General features: G+C 47.4%; 1 protein-coding gene across 1 annotated transcript; it reads left to right on the forward strand.

The window, feature by feature from the left end:
- The first annotated feature begins 609 nt into the window (after nucleotides 1-609).
- On the forward strand, nucleotides 610-14,758 carry EIF3G (eukaryotic translation initiation factor 3 subunit G). Its single transcript, XM_063931481.1, has 10 exons — nucleotides 610-729; nucleotides 1,822-1,955; nucleotides 2,797-2,885; nucleotides 10,100-10,159; nucleotides 10,513-10,617; nucleotides 12,214-12,406; nucleotides 12,511-12,618; nucleotides 12,768-12,904; nucleotides 12,991-13,097; nucleotides 14,660-14,758. The coding sequence occupies exons 1-10, from the start codon at nucleotides 710-712 to the stop codon at nucleotides 14,673-14,675; spliced, it is 969 nt and encodes a 322-aa protein (XP_063787551.1). The 5' UTR covers nucleotides 610-709; the 3' UTR covers nucleotides 14,676-14,758.
- The last annotated feature ends 420 nt before the right edge of the window (nucleotides 14,759-15,178 follow it).

The following is a 15,178-nucleotide window of genomic DNA, read 5'->3' on the forward strand; positions in this document are numbered from 1 at the left end:
GGGTCTCTACCTGGTGTAGTGGTGCTACTGTGCGGCGTAATTTGAAGAATGGAGACTACTGTGCACCGTTTTATGAATTGGTATTATTTTGTGGACACACCCCTTCCCCACGAAGCCACGCCACTATGTATTTTTGCGCGCGCGCCTACGGCGCGCACTGCCCATGGGGTGTACTTGGATGGGGGGCCCAAAGCATTTTGTTGCACCTGGGCCCACCGCTTGCTTGTTCCGCCACTGGGCCCCCATCACCCCCGCACGCTCAGCACACATCTCTCCCGCATCGGCCTGTCAATACGGGCCAATAGGCTGCCAATTTTTTTGTTATTGGTCTCCCCTGTGTAAGTGATGAGCTGCCAGATAGCTGTTCCCCCTGTGACCCAGCCTCTCGGTAGATGCTAGAATCAATCAAGTGGGCTAAGGGACCTTTTCCGTAAGGGGGAGGAGTTACGACGCAAGGGGGAGGAGCTACTCCCCTCCCCATTCCCCTAACATAGGGCTACACTACAGGCAGCATACCAGTCAGACATAAGCACGGTAGCGTCTAGCACAGCACTAACGCATTACCTAGCCACTAGCCAGTCCGCCAACGCCATAGAGCTTTGGACGCCGAGGTAGAGCGGCACCGGAAGCTGTCGCGTACACACTCGTGGTTTTCGTCTTGCACCTTCCTTCATTTCCGCCGGCGCCATAAACGCCAGGCTGCAGCAATATGCCCACCGAGGACTACGAGTGAGTGTTAGTGGCGAGGGCCGGCCAAGGATAGGTGATGGGTGTCACAGACGGGAGAGGACAGCGGCATTCGGGAGTGGGGATGAGGGGTTGGGGAGATGATGGTGTCATGGAGAGGACAGAGAGCGCTAACAGAGCGCAGGGAATGGGGACTAGGGTGGGGAGGAGCTGGGGTTATGCCAAACTAATATGGGGAGCTGTATCAAAGCTTGGAGAGAGATAAAGTGACAGTCATCTCCTAACTGTTATGTTTCAAAGACAGCCTGTTTCATGACAGCTGGGAGCTGATTGGCTGATGCTGTCTCTCTCCAAGCTTTAATACACTTCCCCCCATGTGTGTGATGCTGATAGAGCAGACACATGGGACAGTGAGGGGGAGGCAAGGGAGCATATTGTGCTCCTATAGTGGAGGGTGATGATGGTAGTGAGAGCACATGCAGCTGCTGGCAGCACACATACATAAGGTAGCAGTGATGAGACTGACGTAGCGGAGTGGCACAGGAGGAACAGGAAGGTACTGTAGGCAATGATTGTGCAGTAGTGCCAGGACAGAACGCTGCAAGCAGAAGAAAGATACCAGCCGGTGGGGTCACAGCCAGTGGTGGAGATAAGAGGCCTGACCAGCGGAAGGTGTGGATATCTGTGACGTACACTGCAAGGATGACTCTAATGGTGGTTGGTGTTGGGGGCAGCTGTGGCGGTAGTGGGGGAGCAGACCTACATTAGGCTGACCCTGATGTGGCTAAACAAAGCTGGTTGGTTCTATATCTGAGTGGGAGAAGGGACCTTGTGACGTACCTAGGGGAGGAGACACGTCACCAGGGGGAGGAGCTACGGCTGAACAGGGTACCCAAAAAGTACCCTCGCGGGCTCTCCACGCTTGGGGCTCGGCGGCTCGCTCCGCTCCGTTTCGCTCGCCACCTAATTACTAAAGGTAATAGTTGGTGGCAGGGCTAGTAGAGCAACTGTCCCGCTGGCCTAGCTCCTCCCCCTTGTGTCGTGGCTCCTCCCCCTGACGGAAGAGGTCCCTTAGGCCACTTGGATCTAGCCTCAACCATACAAAGCTGACAATCTGTGTGTACTCTGTCACAGTTCCAAGCCCAGCTGGGCCGATCAGGTAGAGGAGGAGGTCGAAGATGTCGAGCCTTTAAGTCCACCTGTTGTGAAGGTGAAGGAGAAAGAGAAGGAAAAGGAAAGAGAGCGAGAGAGAGTCCCTGAACATGGCTGTGAGTATGACCCACAATGTTTGTAGAAAATGACGGAGCAGCGTTATTACTGGCTTTAAATCCTAATGCAAAGTGTATTGCAATGTCTGCACATGTAATATAAATAAGGACAGACACGTTCTAGATGCTATTTTGTTTGGTAGAGTCTTTAGCTATCGATGGATCTTCAACCTCGTCCCTCCAGCTGCTGTGGAACTACACATCCCAGCATGCCCTGCCACAGTTTTGCTATTAAGGCATGCTAAAACTGAGGCAGGGCATGTAGTTCCACAGCAGCTGGAGGGCTGAGGTTGAAGACCCTTTCTGTACAGTATGGCGGGGGTGAAAGCAGGGAAAACAGAACAGTGAGAGCAACACTGGTAAAAGCTCCGATTTGTCAGCATAGACAGTTTAACCTGTGAAAACAGTGCACTTAATAATGAATCATCTACTTCTGAATCTGTGACAAGTAAAATAATCTCTTGGAGGTGTTGGATAATTGTATGACTATTCACCATTACCGTTGTACATGAAATCAGATGCCAGGCCTCTTTGTCGTTGCCTCATGCTGCTCCAGTGGACGGGTGCTCAGCATGACGTATTATATAGGAGGGATGTCAGGCACAAGGTGCACACGTTGACAGAAATGCAAAGTAATCCCCAGGACATGTTTACATGCTGAGGCTCCATGACTTCTGGTGTCTTTCTCAGCTTGTGATAGTCATTTACAATTAGTGGGCGTTCCTTGTATTCCAGGACTGATGATGATGATGTACCAAACTGGGTATAGGTGTTAATTAGGAATATTGGAATTTAGAGTGTGATGTCAGGGAACATTGTTATAACATCTGATCTTCCCTAGTTGTCCTAGACACCCCCCAAGAGGTCATCAATGGAAACATAAAGACCATCACAGAATACAAGCTGGATGAAAATGACAAGAAAATTAAGGTGGGTGGAGTGTGAGGGGTGAAAGGTTCCATGGTGGATTTATCACCTTGTCTGAGTCTCTGTGCTAAAGACAATACCCCCCCCCCCCCCCTTTAGTGTGTTGGGTTGGCGTTGTACCCTATCAGTGGAGGCAAACGAGATGAAGTTCAAATTTCCCAGTAATAGGGATGTCTGTGTGTGCGAATATTAGCAATCATTTTATTTCCCCTTCTGGTATTCAGAATATTGCAGGTAATGGGATTTGGATGAAGAATTGCCATGTCTCCTGCACTGCTGGCTGGCACGCCTGGTGCACGAATCAGGACTATTCAATGGAAACCTACAATAAGGAGAACATAATTCAGCTACTAGATCAGTGATGGCTAACCTTGACACTCCAGCTGTTGTTGAACTACACATCCCAGCATGCCCTGCTACAGTTTTAGCATGGACAAATAGCAAAACTGTAGCAGGGCATGCTGGGATGTGTAGTTCAACAACAGCTGGAGTGTCAAGGTTAGCCATCACTGCACTAGATGAACGTAAGAGGTCATGGTGCCTAATGAAAGCTTTCCCATTGTTGTGGGACTAATAGTTCTTTGCTGTATCCTACCTAATAAAAATAATATTGTAGCCAATATAAACTAATATTGTAAATAATGCTGTCCGTAGAAGTCACACTGTCGCCAAATAAAGCTCAGCGTCCATACAGAGATGGAGAACTGGACTGTATGTGATTTTCTCTATCGTCCTAGTGGATGCTGGGGTTCCTGAAAGGACCATGGGGAATAGCGGCTCCGCAGGAGACAGGGCACAAAAAGTAAAGCTTTTCCAGATCAGGTGGTGTGCACTGGCTCCTCCCCCTATGACCCTCCTCCAGACTCCAGTTAGATTTTTGTGCCCGGCCGAGAAGGGTGCAATTCTAGGTGGCTCTCATAAAGAGCTGCTTAGAGAAAGTTTAGCTTAGGTTTTTTATTTTACAGTGATTCCTGCTGGCAACAGGATCACTGCAACGAGGGACAGAGGGGAGAAGAAGTGAACTCACCTGCGTGCAGGATGGATTGGCTTCTTGGCTACTGGACATCAGCTCCAGAGGGACGATCACAGGTACAGCCTGGATGGTCACCGGAGCCGCGCCGCCGGCCCCCTTGCAGATGCTGAAGTAAGAAGAGGTCCAGAATCGGCGGCTGAAGACTCCTGCAGTCTTCTAAAGGTAGCGCACAGCACTGCAGCTGTGCGCCATTTTCCTCTCAGCACACTTCACACGCAGTCACTGAGGGTGCAGGGCGCTGGGGGGGGGCGCCCTGGGAGGCAAATGAAAACCTATTAAAAGGCTAAAAATACCTCACATATAGCCCCCAGAGGCTATATGGAGATATTTAACCCCTGCCTGGATTCACAAAATAGCGGGAGACGAGCCCGCCGGAAAAGGGGCGGGGCCTATCTCCTCAGCACACGGCGCCATTTCCTCTCACAGCTCCGCTGGTCAGGACGGCTCCCAGGTCTCTCCCCTGCACTGCACTACAGAAACAGGGTAAAACAGAGAGGGGGGGCAAATTTAATGGCAATATTTTGATATATATAAAGCAGCTATAAGGGAGCACTTATTATAAGGCTATCCCTGTCATATATAGCGCTTTTTTGGTGTGTGCTGGCAGACTCTCCCTCTGTCTCCCCAAAGGGCTAGTGGGTCCTGTCTTCGTGTAGAGCATTCCCTGTGTGTCTGCTGTGTGTCGGTACGTGTGTGTCGACATGTATGAAGACGATATTGGTGTGGAGGCGGAGCAATTGCCAAATATGGGGATGTCACCTCCTAGGGGGTCGACACCAGAATGGATGCCTTTATTTGTGGAATTACGGGATAGCGTCAACTCGCTTAAGCAGTCGTTTGACGACATGAGGCGGCCGGACAATCAATTAGTGCCTGTCCAGGCGCCTCAAACACCGTCAGGGGCTGTGAAACGCCCTTTGCCTCAGTCGGTCGACACAGACCCAGACACAGGCACTGATTCCAGTGGTGACGGTGACGAATCAACCGTATTTTCCAGTAGGGCCACACGTTATATGATTTTGGCAATGAAGGAGGCGTTACATTTAGCTGATACTACAGGTACCACTAAACAGGGTATTATGTGGGGTGTGAAAAAACTACCTATAGTTTTTCCTGAATCAGAAGAATTAAATGACGTGTGTGATGAAGCGTGGGTTGCCCCTGATAAAAAGCTGATAATTTCAAAGAAATTATTGGCATTATACCCTTTCCCGCCAGAGGTTAGGGAGCGCTGGGAAACACCTCCTAGGGTGGACAAGGCGCTAACACGCTTATCTAAACAAGTGGCGTTACCCTCTCCTGAGACGGCCGCACTTAAAGATCCATCAGATAGGAGGATGGAAAATATCCAAAAAAGTATATACACACATGCAGGTGTTATACTACGACCAGCTATAGCGACTGCCTGGATGTGCAGTGCTGGGGTAGTTTGGTCAGAGTCCCTGATTGAAAATATTGATACCCTAGACAGGGACAATATTTTACTGTCGTTAGAACAAATAAAGGATGCATTTCTTTATATGCGTGATGCACAGAGGGATATCTGCACACTGGCATCACGGGTAAGTGCTATGTCCATTTCGGCCAGAAGAGCTTTATGGACGCGACAGTGGACAGGCGATGCGGATTCAAAACGGCATATGGAAGTTTTGCCGTATAAAGGGGAGGAGTTATTTGGAGTCGGTCTATCAGATTTGGTGGCCACGGCTACAGCCGGGAAATCCACCTTTCTACCTCAAGTCACTCCCCAACAGAAAAAGGCACCGACTTTTCAACCGCAGCCCTTTCGTTCCTTTAAAAATAAGAGAGCAAAGGGCTATTCATATCTGCCACGAGGCAGAGGTCGAGGGAAGAGACAGCAACAGGCAGCTCCTTCCCAGGAACAGAAGCCCTCCCCGGCTTCTACAAAAGCCTCAGCATGACGCTGGGGCTTCTCAAGCGGACTCGGGGACGGTGGGCGGTCGTCTCAAAAATTACAGCGCGCAGTGGGCTCACTCGCAGGTAGATCCCTGGATCCTGCAGATAATATCTCAGGGGTACAGGTTGGAATTAGAGACAGATCCACCTCGCCGTTTCCTGAAGTCTGCTTTACCAACGTCCCCCTCCGAAAGGGAGACGGTTTTGGAAGCCATTCACAAGCTGTACTCTCAGCAGGTGATAGTCAAGGTACCTCTTCTACAACAAGGGAAGGGGTATTATTCCACTCTATTTGTGGTACCGAAGCCGGATGGCTCGGTAAGGCCTATTCTAAATCTGAAGTCCTTGAACCTGTACATAAAGAAGTTCAAGTTCAAGATGGAGTCACTCAGAGCAGTGATAGCGAACCTGGAAGAGGGGGACTTTATGGTATCCTTGGACATCAAGGATGCGTATCTCCACGTTCCAATTTACCCCTCACACCAGGGGTACCTCAGGTTCATTGTACAAAACTGTCACTATCAGTTTCAGACGCTGCCGTTTGGTTTGTCCACGGCACCTCGGGTCTTTACAAAGGTAATGGCCGAGATGATGATTCTTCTTCGAAGAAAAGGCGTATTAATTATCCCATACTTGGACGATCTCCTAATAAGGGCAAGGTCCAGAGAACAGCTAGAGATGGGATTAGCACTATCTCAAGAGGTGCTAAAGCAGCACGGATGGATTCTGAATATTCCAAAATCCCAATTAATGCCGACAACTCGTCTGCTGTTCCTAGGGATGATTCTGGACACGGTTCAGAAAAAGGTTTTTCTTCCCGAGGAAAAAGCCAAGGAGTTATCCGACCTGGTCAGGAACCTCCTAAAACCAGGAAAGGTGTCTGGACTCTGTACATCAATGCACAAGAGTCCTGGGAAAAATGGTGGCTTCTTACGAAGCAATTCCATTCGGCAGATTCCATGCAAGAATTTTCCAAAGGGATCTGTTGGACAAATGGTCAGGGTCGCATCTTCAGATGCACCTGCGGATAACCCTGTCTCCAAGGACAAGGGTATCTCTTCTGTGGTGGTTGCAGAGGGCTCATCTATTGGAGGGCCGCAGATTCGGCATACAGGATTGGATCCTGGTGACCACGGACGCCAGCCTGAGAGGCTGGGGAGCAGTCACACAAGGAAGAAACTTCCAGGGAGTGTGGTCGAGCCTGGAAAAGTCTCTTCACATAAACATTCTGGAACTAAGAGCAATCTACAATGCTCTAAGCCAGGCGGAACCTCTGCTTCAAGGAAGAACGGTGTTGATCCAGTCGGACAACATCACGGCAGTCGCCCATGTAAACAGACAGGGCGGCACAAGAAGCAGGAGTGCAATGGCAGAAGCTGCCAGGATCCTTCGCTGGGCGGAGAATCACGTGATAGCACTGTCAGCAGTGTTCATCCCGGGCGTGGACAACTGGGAAGCAGACTTCCTCAGCAGACACGATCTTCACCCGGGAGAGTGGGGACTTCATCCAGAAGTTTTCCACATGCTAATAAACCGTTGGGAAAGACCAATGGTGGACATGATGGCGTCTCGCCTCAACAAAAAACTGGACAGGTATTGCGCCAGGTCAAGAGATCCGCAGGCAATAGCTGTGGACGCGCTGGTAACACCTTGGGTGTACCAGTCGGTGTATGTGTTTCCTCCTCTGCCTCTCATACCAAAGGTATTGAGAATCATACGGCAAAGCGGAGTAAGAACGATACTAGTGGCTCCGGATTGGCCAAGAAGGTCTTGGTACCCGGAACTTCAAGAGATGGTCACGGACGATCCGTGGCCTCTACCTCTGAGAAGGGACCTGCTTCAACAGGGTCCCTGCCTCTTTCAAGACTTACCGCGGCTGCGTTTGACGGCATGGCGGTTGAACGCCAGATCCTAAAAGGAAAAGGCATTCCAGAAGAAGTCATTCCTACCTTGATTAAGGCAAGAAAGGAAGTCACCGCGAAGCATTATCACCGCATTTGGCGGAAATATGTTGCGTGGTGCGAGGATCGGAGTGCTCCGACGGAGGAATTTCAACTGGGTCGTTTCCTACATTTCCTGCAATCAGGATTGTCTATGGGTCTCAAATTGGGATCTATTAAGGTTCAAATTTCGGCCCTGTCAATATTCTTCCAAAAAGAATTGGCCTCAGTCCCTGAGGTCCAGACTTTTGTCAAAGGAGTACTGCATATACAGCCTCCTGTGGTGCCTCCGGTGGCACCGTGGGATCTAAATGTAGTTTTAGATTTCCTCAAATCCCATTGGTTTGAACCACTAAAAAATGTGGATTTGAAATATCTCACATGGAAAGTGACTATGTTACTGGCCCTGGCTTCCGCCAGGAGAGTATCTGAACTGGCGGCTTTATCTTATAAAAGCCCTTATTTAATTTTCCATTCGGATAGGGCAGAGCTGCGGACGCGTCCGCATTTTCTCCCTAAGGTGGTATCAGCGTTTCACCTGAACCAGCCTATTGTAGTGCCTGCGGCTACAAGCGACTTGGAGGACTCCAAGTTGTTGGACGTTGTCAGAGCTTTAAAAATATACATTTCAAGGACGGCTGGAGTCAGAAAATCTGACTCGCTGTTTATACTGTATGCACCCAACAAGTTGGGTGCGCCTGCTTCTAAGCAGTCGATTGCTCGTTGGATTTGTAACACAATTCAACTTGCACATTCTGTGGCAGGCCTGCCACAGCGTATATCTGTTAAGGCCCATTCCACAAGGAAGGTGGGCTCATCTTGGGCGGCTGCCCGAGGGGTCTCGGCATTACAACTCTGCCGAGCAGCTACGTGGTCAGGGGAGAACACGTTTGTAAAATTCTACAAATTTGATACCCTGGCAAAAGAGGACCTGGAGTTCTCTCATTCGGTGCTGCAGAGTCATCCGCACTCTCCCGCCCGTTTGGGAGCTTTGGTATAATCCCCATTGTCCTTTCAGGAACCCCAGCATCCACTAGGACGATAGAGAAAATAAGAATTTACTTACCGATAATTCTATTTCTCGGAGTCCGTAGTGGATGCTGGGCGCCCATCCCAAGTGCGGATTATCTGCAATACTTGTACATAGTTATTGTTAACTAATTCGGGTTATTGTTTAGGGAGCCATCTTTCAGAGGCTCCTCTGTTATCATACTGTTAACTGGGTTTAGATCACAAGTTGTACGGTGTGATTGGTGTGGCTGGTATGAGTCTTACCCGGGATTCAAAATCCTCCCTTATTGTGTACGCTCGTCCGGGCACAGTACCTAACTGGAGTCTGGAGGAGGGTCATAGGGGGAGGAGCCAGTGCACACCACCTGATCTGGAAAAGCTTTACTTTTTGTGCCCTGTCTCCTGCGGAGCCGCTATTCCCCATGGTCCTTTCAGGAACCCCAGCATCCACTACGGACTCCGAGAAATAGAATTATCGGTAAGTAAATTCTTATTATTTAGCCCTTGGAACTACGGACTCCTCCCTGAAGGCTGCATTGGAGTAACCTCTTCACATGTTTCACACTTGAATACCCTATGCCAGATATCCAATCATACTGTACAGACTAGGAGCAAATGTTGTGGTCTGTGTCTGCCAACTTGTCTTACTGTGGACCCTGTTCCAGCCCCTAAACAAATTAAATAAGGGTTCGAGAACCGGAATGGCAGACTCCTAAAGGGGGAGGTCTTCTAGCAGACCCAGTATTTGTAATATAGGATGTAACAATACTGTTCTCCCTCCTAGACCTGTTTTGTTATTCTTTCTACCTATCTGATGCCAATATTGAGGGGAGTATTAATCAAAGCACAGAGGGGCAGATGTATTAACCTGGAGAAGGCATAAGGAAGTGATAAATCAGTGATATGTGCAAGGTGATAAGTGAACTAACCAATCAGCTCCTATATGTAAATTAACAGTTAAGATCTGATTGGCTGGTGCCTTTATCACCTTGCACATATCACTGGTTTATCACTTCCTTATGCCTTCTCCAGGTTAATACATCTGCCCCAGAGAGAGAAATTCCATACAAATAGGCTCCTGTTATTTTTTCGAACACAGCCTGCAACATGAGAGAAACTGGTTGGTGCTTTATCTCTCTCCATGCTTTGATTAATAACTTTCCTTATAGAGAAATGTCCTCTAAACATAAATACTTTTCTCTTTAATTGTACAGTGAATAAAATACGTTTGTTTACCACAGAGAGACGACATATTGGAAAATGACCTGACACATTGAGACTATGTAGCAGTTCTAATTCTTTCCATTAACCTGCAGATCGTGCGCACCTTTAAAATTGAAACCCGCAAAGCTTCCAAAGTGGTGGCTCGAAGGAAGGTGAGTGCAGGGCTTTGGGCACATTGCTGCAAGCAAAAGGTCGACATGAGGTTTTTGGTGTCGTTTTCTCCGTAAAGTGACGGGGAATCCAAATTAGTGCACCGTGTACCCTCGCGTGGCTCGCTTCACTCGCCATACTTTGGGCAACGTGCCTCGCTCCGGTACCGCTTCACTCAGCACAGATTACCGTTCCAATCATAGTCCACGTGGATCGTTAAGTATGAAAAAATCCAAAAAATGTGAAAAACTCATGTTGATCTTTTGACCTGTCGACCTAGTACATGTTGACCTAATGGCATTGTCGACCCAACGACCGTAACCCGCCCTCATTGTGTTTCTGTTGCTCTTTTCAGAATTGGAAGAAATTTGGGAATTCTGAATTCGACGCTCCTGGACCAAATGTAGCAACCACCACAGTCAGTGACGATGTCTTGATGACCTTTATCACCAATAAGGAGGTGAGATGACTGACACAGCAAGTTATTTCTGCTAGTTAGACCGCTAATTGTGCTATCATTCCTAACACCGGGACTAGCTCTTAGTATTCCAAACCGGATTGTCCTCTGGCATTCTGTGCGCTCTTCCTTCATGAGCATTGAATCTGTAATGCGCATGTACAGACCATGTATTATTGACCTATTAAGCTGGATAGGCAATGACGGCAGAAGGTTCAAAAGGAAACCTATAATACTCTATGCTTTTAGTTTGTGAAGTCAGACACAATGAGTAGGTAATTATACTCAGAAATAGCACAAAAACAGTGACTTGAAAATGCAAGACCTGGGCTGGAGAACTCTTGGCTGCTTGGTCACTTTGATAAATATCTGCTGCTGAAACCTAATCTACTCTCCCAGACCCTAACCTCTTACCTTCCCTACCTGTCATCTCTCCCACTCGTAAATATCTACTACTGCGGCCTAATCTGCTTTCTCTACCCCTCACCTCTTCCGCTATCCACTCCTCCTAAATATCTACTACTGCGACCTAATCTGCTTTCCTTACCCCTCCCACTCTCTACCCCTCACCTCTTCTGCTATCCACTCCTCCTAAATATCTACTACTGCGACCTAATCTGCTTTCCTTACCCCTCCCACTCTCTACCCCTCACCTCTTCTGCTATCCACTCCTCCTAAATATCTACTACTGCGGCCTAATCTGCTTTCCTTACCCCTCCCACTCTCTACCCCTCACCTCTTCTGCTATCCACTCCTCCTAAATATCTACTACTGCGGCCTAATCTGCTTTCTTTACCCCTCCCACTCTCTACCCCTCACCTCTTCCGCTATCCACTCCTCCTAAATATCTGCTGCTTGGGCCTAATCTGCTTTCCTTACCTCTCCTCTCCCACTCTCTACCCCTCACCTCTTCCGCTATCCACTCCTCCTAAATATCTGCTGCTTGGGCCTAATCCCTGCCCCTTACCCCTCTCCTCTTCCACACCTCACATATATCTGCTGCTGGTGCTTAATCCAACTCCCAGCCCCTCACCTCTCCCACTCTCCTCATGCTGGCTGCAGGGTGGTGCACTCTTTTGGGTCCTTACTGCTAAACATATGTAGTCCAGCACTGGATGCTATATAGGTGTTATGTATAATAGCAGCTGTGCTAATGCACATATTCCCTCATCCATACATTTTTCAAGGCAGAAACACTACAGAATAGTGGTAGCTGCATTTCAGACCTGGCTTTTAACTTTTGGAAGAAAAAAATGTCCAGCCCGTAGCTAATATGAGCTGGTAGGTTTCCTGTGTCTTGTCTCTCTACTCGCTACCTTGGGAGTTGGTGTGTTTTGTCTTGTATGTTGAAATTCAGCATGTTTAGTTAGCTGTACTGAGGCCGAGACAGTAAAGCAGTTTACACATGCGTGGGATAGGCATATGGATATCCTTACAAAGAACTAAGGATCAGATAGGGTTGAAGTTAATTAAAGGTTATAAGAAAAGAAAAAAAAAAGGGGGGGGGGGGTTCTAGGTGGTTCTTATCTGCCGTCAAATTCTATGTATCTTTGTTACACTACTGTTCATACAGCTGATGCCAATCTTCTACTCTTACAGGATCTAAATAACCAGGAGGAGGAGGACCCGATGAACAAGCTGAAGGGTCAGAAGATTGTGTCTTGTAGAATTTGTAAAGGGGATCACTGGACCACAAGATGTCCTTACAAAGACACATTGGGTCCTATGCAGAAGGAGCTGGCCGAGCAGCTGGGCCTGTCTACAGCGGACAAGGAGAAAGTGCCAGGGGCCGGTTAGTTTCATCTACACATTACTTATAGCTCAAGAAATCCATAGAGGAAGGAGATGTAAAACCTATTTACTACTGTTCATTATTGTTTGTCGTCTTTGCCACAGAGCCAGAGCCAACACAAGCTCCTGTGAGCAAGACTGGAAAGTACGTTCCTCCGAGTCTGAGAGATGGGGCGACTCGGAGAGGAGAGTCCATGCAGCCTAATCGTAGAGGTACGAATGCTCCATGTTACAGGGATCTGGTGGTCTAGCAGTCACTAGACTCAGGCACTGGTTACTGACCTCTCACTGGATTGGTGTTATCAGATGCTTCCTCCCATGCCCGTAGTGTAATCACTTGTGTTTCTGCATCCTTCCTGTAGCCGATGACAATGCTACAATCCGTGTTACCAACTTGTCTGAGGACACCCGGGAAACCGACCTCCAGGAGCTCTTTAGGCCATTCGGATCCATCTCTCGCATCTACCTGGCTAAGGATAAAACCACCGGGCAATCAAAGGTATAACAGCATTTCCTGATCAGGCCATGTGTCTGTATGTCTATTAACCCCGTATTGAGATGGACTCGCCTTCTTTCTCTCCCCAGGGGTTTGCCTTCATCAGTTTCCATCGCAGAGAGGATGCAGCCCGCGCCATCGCCGGAGTCTCTGGCTTTGGTTATGACCATCTCATTCTGAATGTGGAATGGGCCAAGTATGTTTATATTGGCTTTATGTATATACCTGCCAGGCTTCTCTTCTTCCTCCTCTCTGTAGGAATCCCTTATCGCTAATACAAGGGCAGGTGATTTTATAGCGGTTTATAGGGTAGATGTGACATTTTGTCTGGCAACGGAAGCGTTGATACTACGATCCGTTTCCTCCAGATTACAGGAAACATCACATCCGTACTGTATGCTATTGAAGGACCATCACTTTGCTTAGCAAGCTTTGTGGCGTCATGTTTGCTCCCACTCCCCTCCTTACATTGTCACATGCAGCCCTGTCATCACAGACCTAATCACATTAGTTGTCCGGTCACTGCCACCCACAAGATCACCACACTCCTCCTCTGAGATAATCTGTGCTATCCATAGCAATTCCATCCATCCTCTAATGGCAAACACTTCATGTGAGCAATAGAAGACTGAATACAGTGAGGTGTTCTGGTCTTAGTCCAACGCACCCCATAAGATGTTGCCTACCAGTACTTCCCAAGTCAATTACACATGGAGAGAGGGGTTGGAATGTAGTAAGTCCAAGTTCGGCGACAGTGCGGCATGCCAGCCGAACTCAGATTTTATTTTTTTAAAAGGGGCAGTCATGTACAAGGCATAGTTTAGCCGTGTACATGATTGCCACTTTAAAAAAAAAAAAAAAGTCAGAGATCGGCTGGCATCGCACATAGCCGCCGAACTCGGACTTCAGTACTTACCGCAAATATACATAACCTCACAGGAACTTAAGTGTAGGCCGCCATACTTCCTACAGACCTGGAGGGTTTTGTGCAGAGAGTAATTTGGTTTGAGTCTTTGGGAGTGTACTTACTTATGGGAAATAGCAAAAATGTTTGAGGATAATAAGCATTTTGCGCTGTGTGTGTGTGGGGAGTTGCAAACTTTTAATCCTTTTCTAGACGTTGCACATAAGTTTCGTCTTCAGTAACAAAAACAATTATTTGTTAAACCATTGCACTTATCATATGGAGGCGGACATTTTTTACTCAGGCTGAGCCAATAGTCATGAAATGCTGCTTACCTGAAATTGATAGGTTGCATTATTATGAATATCGGATGGACCCATAAAACAGTGTAATATAAATGTATTACATTTGAGACCAAAACATTAATAAGATGAGATTGAGTGATAGTAGACAGAGGTAATGTGGCTTTGCTTGCAAGCTTAATCTCTATAAACTAAATTTATTATTAACAATTTATGTAGCGCAGCATATTCTGTTGTGCTGTACAATTGAATATATACATGTATTTACATAAGTTACAGGTGTTTAATACACAAGTTATCTGGATTATTGGGTTCTGATTTCACTTTAGGGTTTATAGGGAATAATGTACCTTCTACTGTATATTATTACAGTAATATTAGAATCAGCTCATAGATACATGACCTGTATAAAAGTACTTAACACTTAAAAAAAAAAAAAAAAAAATTGTGATAAATCCAAGTGCCAGCTTCATTGGCCAGCAGTCTGGTACCGGCTAGGTTAGTGTGACATTGTAGTTCCACACATCCTGAAATCGCTCTTCTTTTCCACAGACCCTCAACCAACTGAGCGTGACACTGCTGCATATGACTAGAAGACGGGACTTACTGCTGATCACTTACTGCATTCTAATAAAACATCTGACAACCAAAGATGCTCTGATTTTGTTTGTAACTGATTTTACTTCTGCTTTTATAAAGGTTTTGCTTATGTAACCGCTGAACATTTATAACGGTACATCTATTTTGTAGTGTTGAGGTGGAGAGTAATGACTTGTGTCTTATGTTCTGCTATGTATTTTATTGGCATATTCCATTGCACTGTACAATTGGGTGCAAACCTGAAATTAAACCAGACAGGACCGTAATCCAAAGAGGGAAGAGGTCCCTGCTCGCAAGCTGACTATCTATAGGGAAATAGGCATATAGGATAGGTGCTACCTATTGCATACAGATCCAGCCAGATTGCAGAGGTGCTTGGTGGGCTGTATGAGCCAGGCACACAGCATTGTTGGCCTTCTGGTACACCTGATATTACACTAGAAGGCGTGTACCAAATAAACTTGCTCTTGC

The sequence above is a fragment of the Pseudophryne corroboree genome, chromosome 6, assembly GCF_028390025.1.
Source record: "Pseudophryne corroboree isolate aPseCor3 chromosome 6, aPseCor3.hap2, whole genome shotgun sequence".
Classification (NCBI taxonomy): Eukaryota; Metazoa; Chordata; class Amphibia; order Anura; family Myobatrachidae; genus Pseudophryne; species Pseudophryne corroboree.

Bases quoted from the DNA above. Each gene is read 5' to 3' on its own strand.
- EIF3G (XM_063931481.1), top strand. From the start codon at position 710: ATGCCCACCGAGGACTACGA. The intron at 10,160-10,512 runs GTGAGTGCAGGG...TGCTCTTTTCAG, and splicing joins AAGTGGTGGCTCGAAGGAAG to AATTGGAAGAAATTTGGGAA. The intron at 12,905-12,990 runs GTATAACAGCAT...TTCTCTCCCCAG, and splicing joins AAACCACCGGGCAATCAAAG to GGGTTTGCCTTCATCAGTTT.